General features: G+C 52.6%; 1 protein-coding gene across 1 annotated transcript; it reads left to right on the top strand.

Annotated features, from left to right (window-relative positions):
- Nucleotides 1–5,397: 5,397 nt before the first annotated feature.
- Nucleotides 5,398–14,599, top strand: LOC125949151 (homeotic protein empty spiracles-like). The gene is made up of 3 exons (XM_049675905.1): nucleotides 5,398–6,485; nucleotides 12,756–12,910; nucleotides 13,782–14,599. The coding sequence occupies exons 1-3, from the start codon at nucleotides 5,408–5,410 to the stop codon at nucleotides 13,992–13,994; spliced, it is 1,446 nt and encodes a 481-aa protein (XP_049531862.1). The 5' UTR covers nucleotides 5,398–5,407; the 3' UTR covers nucleotides 13,995–14,599.
- The last annotated feature ends 2,901 nt before the right edge of the window (nucleotides 14,600–17,500 follow it).

Here is a 17,500-nt window from a genome sequence, read left to right as displayed (position 1 = left end):
AACCATTCTAAACCCCCGGAAACGCCCTAGTGGCATCTGTTGGCGCTCGCAACGTTCGACCAGACCAGACCCAATATAGGATAAAGGTCCCTCATATCGATCCCTCAGCGAGACAAAACCGATTTTCTGCACCCAAAAGGGGCGCTGATGGTCCGCTTTTCAAGCCCCAGATCCGAGCCCGATTCCCGATTGTTTCCACTTAATGATTATCGCTCAATAGACTGCTTCCGTATCTCCGCCTTCCGACACAGCAGACCAGCAGACAATCAAAGAAAAATCCTCTCAAACGAACCAATCCAATAGAGGTTCGTCCATAGATTTCCCCTCGAGTCTCGAGCTAATTTATCGTTGCTTCCGTCCGAAGGCCGATACCGAAATGGCGTACGCGCCCCCCGCCTGATCCTTCGGGTTCGCAATTTTCTCCCAGCTCCTTCCGAGCAGGGAGGGTTTCGGAACGCCCGGAGTTCGGTCGAGTAAGATGTCAGTTTCGGCAAAATAATGGTTTTCCACTTTAGTTCCGTGTCTCCTTCCTTTCTTGTCCCTTCTGCCGTTCTGGTCCGTGTCCGAATAATGAGTGTTCCATCCCAGGGACCGGAAGAACGGTAGCTCCTCGTACCTTCTCGCACCACATCCGACGACGATTGACATATGTTCCGGTGAATTAAAAGAAGTCATCACTCAGCGGGATCCGGGACACGTTGGACTTTTGCTCCTACAAGAATATCCCTGGGATCTTCCCTGGGACCTTGCTCCTTCTCAGCTTCTGTTTCTGAAACACGCTTGAGCTAAAGCTCGCTGTAAATTGTGCTACAATGCACTACAATGCCGTCGTAATGGGCCTGTGCGTGTATGTGTGTATGTGTGTGTGTGTGGGATCACGACAAGAAAACAAATATTTAACCTCGATCCCGGGGACCAGTTTCACAGTAATTTCCGCCATCCGCCATCACGGCCACAGGGTTCGGTCTTAAAATTGGAATGTCTGCTCCTGGGAGCGTTAAAATCATCCCATAAAATCACCATCCCACCGACCCCTCATCGCCAGGATCGCCATGATCGCCATCATCATCATCATCATTATTATTATCAACCAGTAAAGCGTGATGAGAGCGGCGGTGCGTCGACTGACCTCGTGTGATGCGGGCATCGTTTGGGCATTTTTTTGGGCAAATTCCAAGTCCCAGGCCTGGCAAAAGATCTCTTCGCAACAAAGCAGCAGCAGAGGACAGGAGAGTGCTGCTAACCCATAAAACCGTTCATCAGGCGAATCAGTCTCCTCCGCCCTTGCTCCTCTCAGAGTCACAGCATCATCATCATCTACATCACTTCGTCGTCGTCGGGCGCGAAGGAAGAAGGCGAGAGGCGAGAGGCGAGAGGCGATCATGGGCGCCGGGGGTAATATGAGTGTGCCGCGCAGGGGTGTGGTGTGCAGGCGAGGCCGAAAACGGGTGAAGCTTCGACAGCGACAGCAGCGAACGCGAGCGATCGAGAAGATTCATTCGCCTCGCAGGCTTCACGCTGTTTTCGCCAGCTTTACACGCCCGCTCGCGATCGCGCGAAATCCAACGACCAAGTCGACGACGATCAAGACGACGACCAAGACGACGACCGGGCGCGATCTTCCGCCAGCAGCGAGAAGCCAACCTCCAAGTCCTCGAGAGCCGAGCGAGATGGTTGGCTCATAAATATTTCATGTTAACGCGTTGATTTATTTGTAAATAACGCAAACTTTATGCCCATGATGTTTTAATTAATAAGTGGTAAATTTGTGTAATGCTATACCACACGGTCTCGATCGATAGGGACCACTCGTTCCACTCTTGGGAACAACAACAGCAACGAACCGGGTTCTCTCGCTCTCTGTGTCTTGGTCGGTTGGTGTGTATTGCACTGTACGCGTTCAGGCCATCTTTTATGCCAGATCGATCGTTTACATCGATCGCCTCGCGGTGGTGGACAACGCTGAAAATTCGCTTCGCGATCGCGTCCGCGTTTTGTTCCCTTGGAGTGCTGTTGTATACAAGCGGCGGCAATCATTGGCTGACTGAGGCTGACTCCACGCCAATCGATGCACCGCGAGTGATCGAGGCTTCAAAGGGATCGGGAGGTGTGATGTGAGAGCGTTTGCTATAACTCTTATCAGTCTTTAGGGTGATTGGGTGTTAATGAGTGGTAGGAGAGTGGCGCACAAGGCGATCTGCTGCCCTTGCACTTGCAGTCCAACCAAGGACACAGAACCAGCGCTTGTGGCCTCGTGATCGTGATTTCCTGTGCTTGATCTTCTCGTTCTCTTTACCGGGTTCTCAGCAGCAGCAGCAGCAGCAACAGCAGCGGAGAGAAGGTTCCAGGGAGGTCCGTGTGACCGGGAAGGCGACCGGAACGGCACGGGGCTTAAAAAAAACGATTTATCTCTCTGGCGCCACATTGACATCATTTATCCAATTACCTTTCATTGGGACACTTGCTTCCCAATCGTTCGCTTCAAATAGTAGTCGTCGCCCAGGACTCGCTGGCGGCACCCTGGCAGCGTGTCCCTTGCCAAGGGGTGTGGAAGAAGCCCCATAGGTGGGCCCCAAAAAACCCGGGAAGGGAAACCTCACCGAGGATCCCGCTGCGCCAGCCCCCCGGATAATTGTTTTGGATAAGGTGTCCCCTGCCCTGATTAAACTACAAACTTTAGGTTCACCTACTCCTCCTCCTCCTCCTCCTTCACCATCCCTATCCCCCCGGTTTGGGGTCCCGGGGCTCATGGCTCCGCGTGACGTGACATGACATTCGATACGGTTGTGTGTAGGGAAGTAAATGGTAGTTGATGAGCAATCTTTTATGGCGTCATGGCGTATATGTCCCTTACATTGGTACTGTCTGTCTATCTGTCTGTCTGTCCGTGTGTGTGCCCGTGTGTGTGTGTGTGTGTCTGGGATCAGAGGGCCACACTGATAAGTACACTTGCGGGCACCGTTTATTATGGGACACCGGCACGTAACATTTGACAGCGCCAGATCGCCGCTCACGGGGCGAACCTATCTCTCTTGATAGGTTTCGGTCCGGTTCGGTACAAATATGTCATAAAGATGTAACAACGAGCGAACGTTGTGTAACGTCTCGGACACGCCAAGGCACGCTTTAAACCCCCCCGGAGTCCCAATAAGATTAAAAACCGGGTTCGCTAACTCACTTTAGGTAAGTAGCACCACCACGACCGACTTATGTTTTAATGTCCCGGACCGATAATCAAATTACTCGAACTCGAATCTCAACGACAAGTTGTTTGTGGGAGCGACGCTCGAAAGCTCAAGCTTTTTGGTTTGTCGTTGATTGTCGCCGCCGACGGTAACTGCGAGAGGTTCCGGCAACACTAACTGAACTATCCGGCTAATCTTGCCAATAGAAGCCGCACCCGGCGGAAGGAGACAGGGTGACCACGGTGACGACGGGTTTGGGTCACGCAATTCCCGAACCCCTTCGGCGGATTGGCGGTTGTGTTTTTGGGGCCCCGGGTAATTAATTGTTTCTTATCGGCAAGTGGCGATCGCGACCAGCGTAGAGTCGTCGCTCCGTCCGTCGCTCGCGAGACTCCTGACGACCCGAGAATGGCCGACTCGGGCTCAAAAATTAAGTAAATAAAGTCAATTAGCATCTATATCAATCTTGCTCCGTCTCGTCTAGTGGCGTTTTTTTGTTGTTGTTATTGTTGACTTGCTTGATGTCCGGTTTGGTTCTTCCGTTCCAACGATGCCGACGAGAATGTGCCAAAGATGGCGTCGGGTATCGCTGGTCCCCGATTACGCGTCACGGTCAGCGTGAACGGAATTGTGACACATTCGTTGTTGTTGTTGTCACCCTAGAAAACAATATGTAGCCAATTAAAAAAGGAAGAAATGCCGTACCAAATGTCGCTGACGTACGCACGACGCACCGAACGACGTTTTATCCGGATGACAGCAGCCCGGAAACCGGTTGCCCCTTGGGTTGGGGGGGGATTGGGGCCTCCATAATGGAAATGAACACAAATAAAGCGAACCAATTACAGAATGAACTTATAACAAGCTCTTAATAGTGTATCATAAATAAAGCAAATACACACCACCATCGCACCTCTCGCGTAACTGTCATCGGAAGCGCGAGCGGCGAACGGGCATTGCGGCCCGGGATTGCCCGGGATTCGTTACCGCCAACGAGGGATGCGGGGCGACTCCAGCAAAAAAAAAAACGCTGGTGCCCGGGGTTGATCCAAGCTAGCCAAGCTGGCAGGCAGGCAGGCAGGCTGGCACCTCAATTCGTTGTCCGATCGATAATTGTGTCCAGAGAGTATGAAGGAGACAGAGAAAGGGCAAGATCGAGAGAGAGAGAGAGAGAGAGAGAGAGAGACAGACAGAGAGCGAGACAGAGAGACAGACAGAGAGAGAGACCAAGAAGAGAAATCCATCTCTCAAACGAGCCAACGAGATTGCAATTCCAAATCTCCCTCGTCGTCCGGGGATTTCGAGAAGGAAAATGCTTCCTTTTCCCTGCCGCACACACACACACGCACACGCACACACAGCATCCCCCTAGCGAAGGGTAGTAAGAGGGAAAACGGAGGAAAAAGCATGGTCCAAACGAGGGGTTGTTCATAGCAACCCTCCTTTCATGCGCGCGCGCGCGCGCAAGCTCCGCCTACTCTTCCTGTCATCGGCGACTACGTGGTGGTGTGCGTGTCATCTCTCTCGCGGGGAATCAGGTTTCATGCAGCAGCAGCAGCAGTAGCAGCAGGTTTTGGGGCGGCTTAGGGGCGGTTTTCATGTTTTCAAGTTTTCATTCCGAGTTCCGAGCCCGTTGTGCGCAGATCGCCGTGTTCCGTGCGTCTCCAGAGCCTTCCTCAGACCCAGCATTCCGTGTGTGCGTGCGTGTGAGTGCGTATAGGTGTGTATTGTGTGCATTTCGCACTGGAAAGTTTGTCAGTTTGTGCTGCTGTGGTCCGCGATCGCGAATTGTTGTTGGATCTTGCAACGCGAAGCATAAACCTTGTCTTGCGCGCTGTAACCCCGTGTGTCCGTTGTGTGTGTGTGTGTTTGGGGATAATCAGTGAGACAGAGGAAGTCCTCAGCAAGTGTCGATCCACCTCGATTAGCTCACGGCATTCGCGTGTGCATCCGTATGACAAATCAAAGAGAAAGGCAGTGAGATGATTGTTTAGCAGAAGAAGCAGAAGAAGAAGACCAGCGACGGTCGCGAGATCACCGCTTGTGTTGATCCTCAGAGAAACCCCGAAACACAAAGAAGCAGCCTCCTTCCTCCACGAAAACCGAAACCGTGAAGTGACCTCAGGAGTCCCGGAGTTGTGTTGTGTTCTGCTACCCTTGTTTTTTTGTTTTGTTTTTGAGCCTCCCCAAGTGGCCCAAGTGCGTGGCCCAACCAGCGTCCAATGATCGACACGTGCCGCACGGAGGAGAAAGTGTTCAAAGTAGCCGCGAGCAGTAACTACAAAATGCCGACGCTACAGCCGCGCATCGGTTTCAGCATCGATTCGATCGTCGGCAACACGACACCCAAGTCACCGCCACACACGATCACCAAACCGCCGCCACCGGCGATGGTGGTGACCGCCACCGGCGATGATCGTGATCGTGCCAGTGCGCTGGGAGTGCACGGTTTGGCTAGTCAGCACCAGCACCTCCTGCAGCAGCACCACCACCAGCAACAGCAGCAGCAGCATCCAAGTCGTTCGCCAAGTCCACCGCAAAGCTACTCGGTCCGGTTGAATCGTCTGCAGAGTTTATCGCCACCGCACAACTACAGCATCACTCGACTGCCGGAAAGTCCCCAGAGTTTGGAGGGTGGTGCTGCGGGTGGTGGTGGTGGTGGTGATCGTGCGGGACATCATGCGAGTGTCCGCTCGCTGGAAGCGCTTCAATCGCGCCTTTCGCCCACTGGCCTTCCGCCGCAGCAACCTCTATCGTTGAAGCGTCACCGTAGCCCCTCGCCACCTGCCTCACCCCCTTCCATCGGTACCCTGGGTGGTTCTCATCTTGCCGGACCACGTGTGGACCACGCGGCACACGCCGCACACACCGGGCACGCACCACCACCACCACCGACAGGACCGATCGTCGTTCCGGGACTTCCGGCCGGCCTTGTGCGACCCTTTCCCGTGAGTCCCTCGCAGCAACCTTCGGCACCACCACCACCGTCCCAGGGTGGACCAACGCAAGGAGGTGGTGGACCCGCACCACCACCACCGCAACCGACGGAACTGAAAGGATTGCCACCGTTCCTGCATACGCCCCAGGAGATGATGCAAGCCGCTCACAACCAGCACTTCCTGGCGGCCCAGTTCCAGGCGGCCGCACTAGCCCACGCCCAGGCCGGTCAACCCTTCCCGCCGCATCCGGCCGCGGCACATCTACACAACCCGAACCTGCCACCCCGCGACAGCTACCCGCTCTATCCGTGGCTGCTGAGCCGCCACGGGCGTGGCGTGTTCCCGATCGGATTCCCTGGCAGTAAGTATCGAATATGATCCACGTTACCAAACTTCCAAACTCTGTGGCCACCACTACCGGTGGAAATGTCTAGAAAATCCCGAAAAAGAGAGAGAAATCGATGTCTCTTTGGTGAAGAGATCGAAACGTAAAAGGGAAAAGAAACGAAAAGATTTGGTTGCTCAAGATTGTGATCCAAGCAAGCCGTCGGCACGTCAGACACCGCAACGTCTCCCCTTCTTGTTTTGTCTTCTGTTTTGCGTCTTCTTCTCGCTACGCAACGCTTGTCCAGATGCTTTCTTCCTGGAACAACCTCCTGGAACGACTTTTAACGGCAATCATGGACGCTTTTATCCTTTCCTACTCCTCGAACAATGGGCAACAATCGGTGTCCTTTCTCTCTCTCTCTCTCTCTCTCTCTTCCTCGTCGTCGTCGTCGTCGTTGATCGTAAAATCCTTTGCGAACGATCCTAATTAACGATCGATCTCCACTCCACGACCCCCAGAAAAGGGAGGGATGCTCGATCGTAAAAACTTCTCGTGCTTCCACAACAACAAAAAACAGTTGGACGACCTTCCGTGGACGACCGTCCTCGGAGAGAAGGTCCCGCCGGAGAACACGCCGCGTTTATGATGCGTGGCAGGCAGAAAGCTACAGAATAAATGATTTATTTGACAAACAAGAAAACACAACCACGGCCGTGGCGGCCACGCGCACACATGCGATTGCAGATAGTGGTCCAGATTGTGCTCCTCCAGAGTGTTGTTGCTCCTGGTTGCTGCTGCTGCTGCTACTACTCGCGTTATCGAGCGACAACGAGCTGAGTCGGTGATCGCTCTGTTGCTACCTTAGCAGGAAGCACGCACACAGCTCCTCTCTAGCTAGCGCCTCTGCACGTCGATCGCGCTAATAAAAGCACATTTATCGCTAATTTATCGCCATCGCGCATTGGAGGAGGGTGCGTGGAGCATAAGCATAAGCAGAAAGATGATTAACACTTTCCTCCGCTGCTGTTTCGTTCGTTCGTTCGTTGTACCCTCCTCCCGCTCTGTACTGCCATCCTGCGACGCTGCGATCGCGCCTCGCGAAAAAAAGAGATCCAGCGAGAAAAAAGAGAGGAAACTGCGTCTGGTTGGCGCGTCAGCAATAAATCGACGATTCCACCGATTTATACCAACACTTTTTAACGAGTGTTGCGTCCGCGTGAGAAAAAGGGAGAGGGAGAGAGGGGTGGCATAATTTATGCCACTCAACACCACCACCACATACCAGCAGCACCACCACAGGCCGGGGAACGGCGCGCATCCTTCTGCGGTGATTATTTTGGAGCAATTTTCGTTCGCATTTTTCGCCCTCGGTCCCTTTGGTCGGAGTCCCGGAAGAGGAGGTCCCCGGGTTGCTTGGTTTATGACGCTCACCAAAGCACCTCAACGGTTTCGTGGTTTTGCGGCTTTACGTACGAACGATCCTTTGTAGTGCGATTTCCTTAGGTTGAAGGCGCTGAAAACGCTTCCGATGCGCGTTGATTTTCACGGGACGCACACCACCCAGGATCCGGCCGCCAGTGTGTGTGTGTGTGTGTTTCCAATGCTTTTGTTGCCATCATTGTTGTTGTTTTGTTGGAAATTATCACATCCCACCCCAAAGTAAACTCACCGTAAACATTAGGAGGTAATGAATGGCGTGGCAGCCCAGCATCGGCAGTAGTCGTGCCAATCTTATTAGCAAAAACCCCGTCGTCAGGAACCAGGAGCCAGGAGCCAGGAGGATCGTTTTGTGAAGATCGCTGCCTCCTGGTCCGCTTCGATCCCTCTTTTTCGGTTATTCTGTTCTTTGTGCGTGTATATTTTCGTCAGCATAAATTGTTTTCTCTCTCTCTCTTTTTGGCCCCCCTTGGGGGAGTGAAGCGAGTTTTCGTGTAGCCACACCAATTAGGACCCCCTCGTGAAGCCCGTCGTCCCGATCTTGCATCAATTTTGACCCTGTTGATGCGGCTACTTGAACGCTCCATTTCATAACTCGCACTCGTATAATAAGCAGCATAACGGGGCCGATGATGTTATGCTGCCCCTCGGCTTCGTACTTAATTTGTGCGTTGAAAGGCCCCGCACAAATGGGGCCGCGCGTGAAAAAGGACTCCTCTCGGTCCTGTGCCAGCTGTGGGTCCGAACAGCCAAACAGCAACAACAAGTGTTATCCGACGGTCTCATTGTTAGCAGCGGGTTTTCGGGAAAAGGAAGCCCCGGTTTGTTGGCGTGATTGTTTGGTAGATCATGGATCTCGTTTCTCGTTAGCACCGTGAGTGATGGCGATTGACATGGAGATGAACGAGATGAACGTAACATTAACGGCAGCATACTTTTCGCACAATTGATAGCGGGAAGCCCAAACCGATGATCGGTCCTCGGTTTCTTCCCAGGCAGGTTTAAGATGAACACACACAGACACCCAGATCTTGATCACTTTTTGCTTTGTTTGCTGTGAAAGAACCTGTAACGCGATCGTTCCGGCAAAGGCCTCCTCCTCCTCCTGATCGCTCGCTCGATCTCACCAGCGATTCATTCATAATTGCACACACACACACACCTTCCGTGGCTGTCCGGTTCTCTTGCGGCGCTTTTTTTGCGAAGGCCAACCAGCTGGCTTTTCAGCTTCAGCATCGGGAGTACGGAGTCCGCAGAGTCCGAAGCAGAAACCCGCTGGCCGGTCGTTAATTAATTATTCACTAATTTGGGACGAACCATTTGAACGTAGCTCCGAACGGCTGTTCGTGTGTGTGTGTGTGTGTGTGTGTGTTATTTGCTGCAGCTCCTCCTCCTGCTGCTGCACCCTTGTCTTAATACCGGATCGCCTAATTGCTTGTTTAAGGAAGTGACGAGCGGACGATGCGAGACATGCACAATGCATATTCGTTCCGGTGGCGCATGCATCCAGTGCTAAAACCTGGCTGGCTTGGCTTGGCTGGCAGGCCCGTGGAATGGAGGACGAGATCCATGAATAAGCAAAAACCGAATTCCATTTCACGCGACTTCCCGCCACGGCCAGCGAGCGAACGAACGAATGAGCGAGAAATGATGAAATATTCATCTCGGGCGCCCACCCCGAGGAAGGGGTGAAGGGGGGTGGCGGCAGGCCCACAGGCTCGTGGGCCGGGTAGTGGACGAAAGCAAAATGTGAAAAAAAACCTCCTCCCGAAAAAGCCATACGATGCGCGATGCGCGATGTTGAGGCAGATAAAGGCAAGCAACAGAAAGCAACAGGCAGCGAAGAGTGGCGAACGAACAACGCAAACAACACCGCCGGATCCACAACAACCTCTCGGTATTGTTGAGGGGGGAGGAAAAGGAGGAGAAGGAGGAGAGAAAGATGAACTAAACACACACACACATACACACACGCGAGAACAAAAAATATGATATGAATTTTAAATTAACGATCTTATCACGGCTGATCACCGACGGTGTGATCGGTCCACCAGACCGGTCCAGGACCGGGGGCGAGGTGAAGACAAGACAAGTGTGCGCGCGTGTGTGTGTGCGTGTGTGGGACGCAGCAGCAACATAATCGAAAGCGCATTGATGCTCTGCGTTTAGAGATTGCGATAGAAATGAAAAGTGACTATCATTGGCTCATCGGCTCTCAAATGATGCATTGATGATACCTCGCGCGTGATGCCGATTGTCGTTTACGAGTAGGACTTGAAACTGAATCCCTGTTTGTTGAACTGTACCGTGGCTTTCGTCACAGCCAGCAACAGCAGCAGCAGCAGCAGCAGCGCCTACTTAACTATAGTTTGTGTTCGATTTTGTTGCAAAACTAGAGCGACGACAACGATGGCGACGACGGCTTCAGTGAACTTCATCATTGCCGTCGTCGTCGTCGACATTGCCGTCGAATTGAATTAAGCAAATGATGTCGGCGTCGTCGCCGTCAACTCGCGCAACTTCTGTCACCTCGGATCGAATCGCGGATCGATTACGGATCGACGGCGACAGCCAAGCGCCAAGCAGCAGCGATCCTTCCAGCGGTTTGATCGTCCATTTGGAGAACCGAGAACTGGCCCTCTATTGGGTGAGGAAGACGGGGTGAGAGAGAGAGAGAGTAGGGGTAGTAGGGGGCCTCAGCAGGAAACCCTAGACAAGCCTCGCGGGGCCAGTTGTCACTCCCCCCTCCCCAGTTACAATTCCGTAGCCGCGCCGTAGGGTATCGAGTGTCTTGGACCGTGACGGGAGGTTGCGACCGCTGCGCCCCCAATCGCCACCGACTCCTCCACGCTACAACGCATTATCCACGCACACACACACACGCACACACACATACGGACACGCACACAAATGGAGGTGCGATCGCGTCGCGGTGATACGCGGCTTTAATTGAATTACACGCAGCAGAGAGCAGCAATGGCCGACGCGACGCGTTCGGACTGCCACGGATCTCATCATGTGCTTCCCCCCTCGAGACACACACACACACACACACTCGCTCTCTATCTCGCTCTGGTTTGAACTCCGCAAAAATGTATTAATTAGTGCACTGGAGTCGTTGGAGTTGATTAAAAGGTAATTACGCCATCGCGCTTAGCATTAGCAACTGACAACACAATCGCACCGTCGGCGTAGCGGCGGCCATTTGCTAAAGGTCGAGGTGGATGATTGGCGCGGGGGGTGGGGAGAGAACCATTTGACGGGCTGCTGCTGCGGTGCAGAGGTGGTGATCCGGACCGCGAGATCCGGAGCGATGCAGCCAGCACTGCAGTCGACGTCTCCGGGGTCGGTGTTGATTGCTTTTTAATTGAAGGAGCACCATTTACGGGGCCCCGGCGACTGGTGAGCCCCTTTTCCTCGGGAAAGGGTTTTTGCGCGAGCGCATGACGTGGCCAACAACAGTTGATCGTCGTCGCCGTCGTCGTCTAGCCTTCTAGCGTTGCGGCACATTAATTTGTTTTTAAATATTTCCCTCCCCAAACCCCGGTGCGTTGCCGTCCTCATTACCGCGATCTACGGCGGGGTTTAGTTTCATTGCGCACCGACCGACCAACCACCTCTCCCACCAGTCCGCCATTTGCCAGTAATTTGCAATATTGTTGTTGGGAAAATCAGAGTGAAAAGAGAGAGACACACACACACATTGGGAGAAGGAAATTGAATTCCCTTATGCCGCCTATGTTATGGCGGTGCATCAGCGTTATGCGACCCCGTCCCGCTGAGGGGGCACCCTTCCAATGGCGACAACAACAGCAACAACAGAAGCGCCACTCTGCTGCAGCCACGGCATATGGGGGGAGCGCGATTCACATTAAAAAATCATTTGCACATGCGATATAAACAGAGCCCTTTAGCACGGCACGCACGTATGGGGCCGGCCGGAACGATACATCCGCTGAAATCGTAGTATTTTTCCCCCCAACCCGGGTTAACGGCACGCACGGTGCAGTCGGTGATCGGTCAATCCGGTGCTGTAAACGCTCTCTCGCGCCCGCTCTCGAACGGGGTGCAAAGACTTCCCCGGATAGCGTAGCAAGCTGCGTTATCCTTTTGGTTGCCTTTCGTTTCAAACGAAACACAATTCCACACACAGGCAGACACCGAGCATAAGAAGCAATGCTCGAGCGCCTACTAGAGCCCCTCGGGCAATACCAGCAACGCTCCGAACGAATGGTTTGTAGCAGTGCATATGCGTGGTGTGTCAAGGAGGGGGGGGGCATGTGCAATATATTTGCCGTAATGATATATAATTATTTAATTACACGAACGAAGCAACCCGGGCGTGCGAGAAGCAACCAGCAGCAGCAGCAACGAAGAAGGGGTTCTCGATCCGTTTGCCTGGTCGCTGGGTCGGAAGGGAAAGGCGAGCTCCCATCGAAAGAAGGGGGGACGGGCGAAAGGGTGGCCGCCTGTGTTAGCCGCTTTTAACAGTGTTTATGGAAAAAGGTACAAATATTTAACACTGATTACATGCGGACGCGCACCACCGTGGACCGTGGTGCCCCATTCCGCCTCGGCGTTCCGATTGACTGCCGTTAGCGCCGATGCACCACCGATGTGTGTGTTGCACGCACGCACGCATGCACGCACGCATGCACGCACGCAAACACACACTTTCACGCCACGGTGCATTCCGTGTGAGAGACCAAAAGGTGCTGCTTACATATTAGGAGGTCTTAAATTAATCGAAACTGTGGATCGCGATCGCGAGTCCTTTGCTTAAAAATTCGCGCGATTTTCAATACCAATACATTGACTAATCATGCATTTGTTCTTCTTCTTCTTCTTCTTCTTCTTTTCCACCAGACTACCTCATCCCGTTCCGCAAATCGAAGCGCGTCCGGACCGCATTCTCGCCCTCGCAGCTGCTGAAGCTGGAGCACGCGTTCGAGAGCAATCACTACGTCGTGGGGGCGGAGCGGAAGCAGCTCGCCCAGAACCTCAACCTCTCCGAGACGCAGGTAATTAAGCAGCCCCCTTCCCCTTATACCACCCTTCCATACACTTCCTTGCGAGGGAACACAGGTTTTTGTTAAAAGACATAGACAGAGAGTCCAGAGAGAGAGTGCGTGCCGCTACGGACGATTGAGTATGTTGTCCGGAACCGGAACCGGGCGCAAACAGGCAGGCAAGCGACGGGTTCTGTTGGCGTCGTTGTTGTTGTTGCTGTTGCTGTCCACCTGACACATGCACACACGCATGCATGTCGACGTCACCGTGCGTGCGTTGTTGTGCCACATCAGTGCGGCCATTAGTCCGGCTAATAGACCATCGCGCGGGTCGTCCAAACGTCCAAAAAGCCGTCCGCCGAGAAGCCCCACTAGGGACAAAAAGCTGGAGAAGGAGGAAAAAAAATCCGAAATCCGAAATCCGGAATACCCGGAGTGGCGGTTCACGCGACGGAGGATTTATGGATTGAGACTGAGACACTGGCCAGCGGCAGTCGGGCAGTACTAAATTAGATTAAATTACAATTATGGCCCCTTATGCCGCTCATAATGACACCTGACTACGGCGGTGTGATCATTTGCTTGACTTGCTAATGCCGGCTCCCAGGAACAGGGACCAGGGGGTTCTGCTCCTTCGGATGCCACGTGTGGACACTATGTGTCGTGTCAGGATTTAGAACCCTGGGGCGTACTCTGGATGATTGTTTTTGATCCTGCCGCAACACTAGTCACCATGCGTGGTCATGCGTCATTTGGCGTCAGTCGCACTCGATTTGAACGGCTTGCGGCTGTCAGTTTCCATTGTTCATGAACCACATAACTAACTCAAAGCTAACTCCTAGACCATTTCATTAATCTCTCTGCCTTTCCACCTCTCTTCCAGGTGAAAGTATGGTTCCAGAACCGGCGCACCAAGCACAAGCGGATGCAACAGGAGGAAGGTGGTTCCGGATCGGGCAAATCGACCGACGGCGATCACCAGAACCGTTCCGCGTCCAGCCCAACCGGTAGCTGCGAGGAGGATGACGAGGAGGACGAGTTCATCGATATGGACGATTGTCCGAGCGACGAGGAGAATATGCACCACAACGGCTAAACGGCGGCGGTGCTCTCCTTCCAGTTCTTCAGTTCTCCAGTTGCCGAAGCTGTGCCAAATCATCACTATTCACTATCATCACCCTCGATGCGCGAGGAAGGCGTTTGTTGCAATTTTACCAGTGATTCGAGTAGTAGAGAAGAGGATGGATCAATGTTGATGATAGCAAAATCTTAATAACGCGGATTAAGGCGGACAAGTGGTAGTAACTGCTGCAGGAATGCGCCCGCGGTAGTCGAAGGGAGATTTTATGTAAAAATTCTAGCCAGGCAGTGAGTTTAGGATGAAGTGCATGTCCTGAAAGTATTACGTTCACTGTGGGCGCCCTCCCTCAGGTGGGGAATATCGGGGAAAGATACCATTAGCATCCTTTAGTTTTATTGAACTGTACATAGAAAGAGAGAGAGAGAGAGTAGTAGTAGTAATTATTGTTAACATGCTGTCCAGACACTGATACGAGGCTACTACAAATATGGCCCTCAAGAGGCCAAGAAGAGGTGTATTCACTACTACTATACTACTACTATACTACTACTATACTACTTTTGTTCCTGACGAATTCTAGACGAGCTCAGCGCATAATACTATCACGAAGAGAGAGGGAGAGAGAGCAGAGAGAGCAGAGAGAGGGAGAGTAGTGAGAGCAAATAAAGTGAGGGAGTTTGTAAATTATCCGATTATTTAATAACTAACCACTAAGGTCAACTAAGGTATAGGGCCAATTGGCGCCAACGCTGCCGCCGCCGCTACTAGTGCTGCTTCCCCTGCTCCAGGAGTTCCAGGAGTTCCAGAGTGTATTGGTTTTAATAAAAACAAATTATAGACAAATATAAAAAAACACTTTCCACGCATCATTTACGCGGTTTACTAGTGGAAACGATAAAAAGTTAGTAAACGGTGAGCCAGTTAAGGTGTCGGGCCCTGAACACCTGCGCAACCTCCACAATGCCCCGTGTGTAGCCAGCCGTCGCGCTCGCCGAAAATTGGTCTTCAATTTTGTCCACTATTACCTCAATTCGCATGGCGCCGTTTAGTGCATTTATGCCGCCGGTCAGCGCCCCAACACGGCGTGAACGACGACGAAGACGACGACGATGACGACGACGAACCACCAGAGTCATTAGCGACCGCGTTTTTCGTCATCATTTCCTGCGTAAGGATGGCGCTTTCGCTAACTGGCGCATTTCATAAGTTAAACGAGCTCCGATGGTGCCCTCAGACGACTCACAACGAATCATATTCTCACCGCCAGAAACGAGAGCAAAACGGTTTCCAGCACTACTGCGATGACCAGCAGTGGGATGCTGTGGACTGCACCTGACGTCGGTGGTGGTGGTGGTGGTGTTGTGGCCACTTGAACCACGGCGCGCTAAGCAGATCCTCGTTTCACTCGCTGATGCCCGATTATCGTCAAGTACGTGAGAGCGAAGTGATTATCGACACGCACCTCATCCAGGGAAGTGGTGCTGCTGCGGTCTTAAAGCATTCGTTCATCGCTCGCCACCTCGACACACTCGTCTTGCAATGGAATGGAAGGAGTGAGGGGGGGGGGGGGGGGGGGACTTTCCATTATCCACACTTGTTTCCATTGTGTTTCCGTGCGCATAAACATGTGTAATTTGCGCCGGGTTTTTTGGGGCTGTTGTTTTGGGTGGAAAATCCTTACGGAATGGCATTCTATTCTGTACTTCCCACTGCAGATGTTAGTGATCCGATGATGAGGGGTGCACTGGTGTGACGTATTTGGACAACTTCACCAAAAGCACTGGTTTCTAAGTCCTTCTCCAAAATGCAATGTCCTGCCCTTAGGGGAGTGCAAACAGAAATCGAAGTTTCGACGCAATTGGAGTATCGTTTATCGACTGTCTGTCGAGAAAGCTAATTGCTGATCGAGGAAGACACAGCGGCAGTAGCAGCAGCAGCAGCAGCAGCAGCAGCAGACAAGTGGCTCTAATGAGTGTGTGGAACACAATGGAAAAACTAAACAATTTTCCTCAATGGCATCGCGGCACACCATCATCTTGGTGACGCCATCATCATCATCATCATCTTGCAAATCGCGACTACCAATGACCGACAGTTACCGAGAATGTATTACCTTTCCTCGCTCTCTCTCTCTCTCTCTCTTGCTCTCGGTGCGTAATGGTTGTAAGTGATAATCATACAGTTTTTCGGCAGTCCTTGGATGCCACGATCCGGCAGAGACCGAATGGCCCGGAGGCAGAAGCCTCACATCACAGGAGAAACACAAGGGAACGTCGCCATCATTTGTGAAGCGCCAAGTAGCCGAGTCGAGCTCGCATTCTGTTTCGGACTGGTTTTTCGGTTTCGGTTTCGGTCTCGATTTAATTAACGAGCACATCGAGATGCACCGTGCAGCACCTCTTGCCCCCTAACCGGTCCCATGATCGATGACCGCCCGCTTCCCTTTCCCTTCGTTGTCCTGTCTCTCGTCTCGGGGCATCGAAAAATCAGCAGCTACCGTCATCGATCGATCATAGCGAGGTCTGTCGTTGCTGCCGTTACTGCTGCCAACGCATGTGCGTGTGTGTCATCAACAATGTCATCAACAACCCCGATATGGCCGCTTTACCTGTACCGTGTGGTGCGATGCAAAAGTGAAAACCCCTCAAGCAGGGGAACGAAGAACGCAACACAATTTAACCTAATTAAGCTCGATATTGTATCGAATCCTGGCGAAGGCGACGCCATTCGAACCATTCCGGACCGGCTGCCGGTGTGCCATTATGGCATCATCTCGTATCGTAGGGGTCTCGGCGCACTCCGTCAGCACGGTGGACAAGTCAATCCAAGTGGCCAAATGAGTGCACGGTGCTCTCGGTTAATTGTTTGCTCATTTCACAGTTCGTCCTAGTTGGGCTGACCACAAGGGTTCGATTATTACCACGGCCATGTGTGTGTGTGTGTGTGTGTGCGTGGGTCGAGACGAGAGGTCCTGTCCGGCCGTATCCTGCTGCGTGCCGTGCCTATGCCTATGCACCCGCTATTCATCCCACTCGAGCTCTCCTTCTCTGTCCCGTGTCCATCGCACAATAGACGACGACAACGACGACGACGACTTTGTGGCTGTTATTAAGGTGGCCAATTGTCTCGAGTCGTATCCTAGGGCAATGGCAACTGGATGATGGACATCCGAATAATGAAGCGGCAGTAAATTAACGTTTGACGCAGAATTTTAGCAACCCCGGAGTGACCGGTCCTGGGAAAGTTGGTAACCACGGAAACACCACCGTTTGCTTTCGCTTTAGAGTGTTGGAAGCTGCATCGGTTCGCATGATGCGGAGGATGCGTGCTTGAAGATTTCTTTCGGATTCTGCTTGTTGTGATGAGATGCCATGCTCGATCCTTGTCCTTTTGTACCTCCGCACCACCTCGCTTGATTTCGTCATTAATGCTGTGTTTACAGATGGCATCGTCTTTGGTTACTGGCTGTTTGAAAGGAATCTTTTGTTATAGATACAGTCGTCGTATTGTTGCACAGAAAT

The sequence above is a fragment of the Anopheles darlingi genome, chromosome 2 (assembly GCF_943734745.1).
Source record: "Anopheles darlingi chromosome 2, idAnoDarlMG_H_01, whole genome shotgun sequence".
Taxonomy (NCBI): Eukaryota; Metazoa; Arthropoda; class Insecta; order Diptera; family Culicidae; genus Anopheles; species Anopheles darlingi.
Note: the sequence above shows the minus strand (reverse complement) of the source record. Positions and strands in the feature narration are given on the sequence as shown.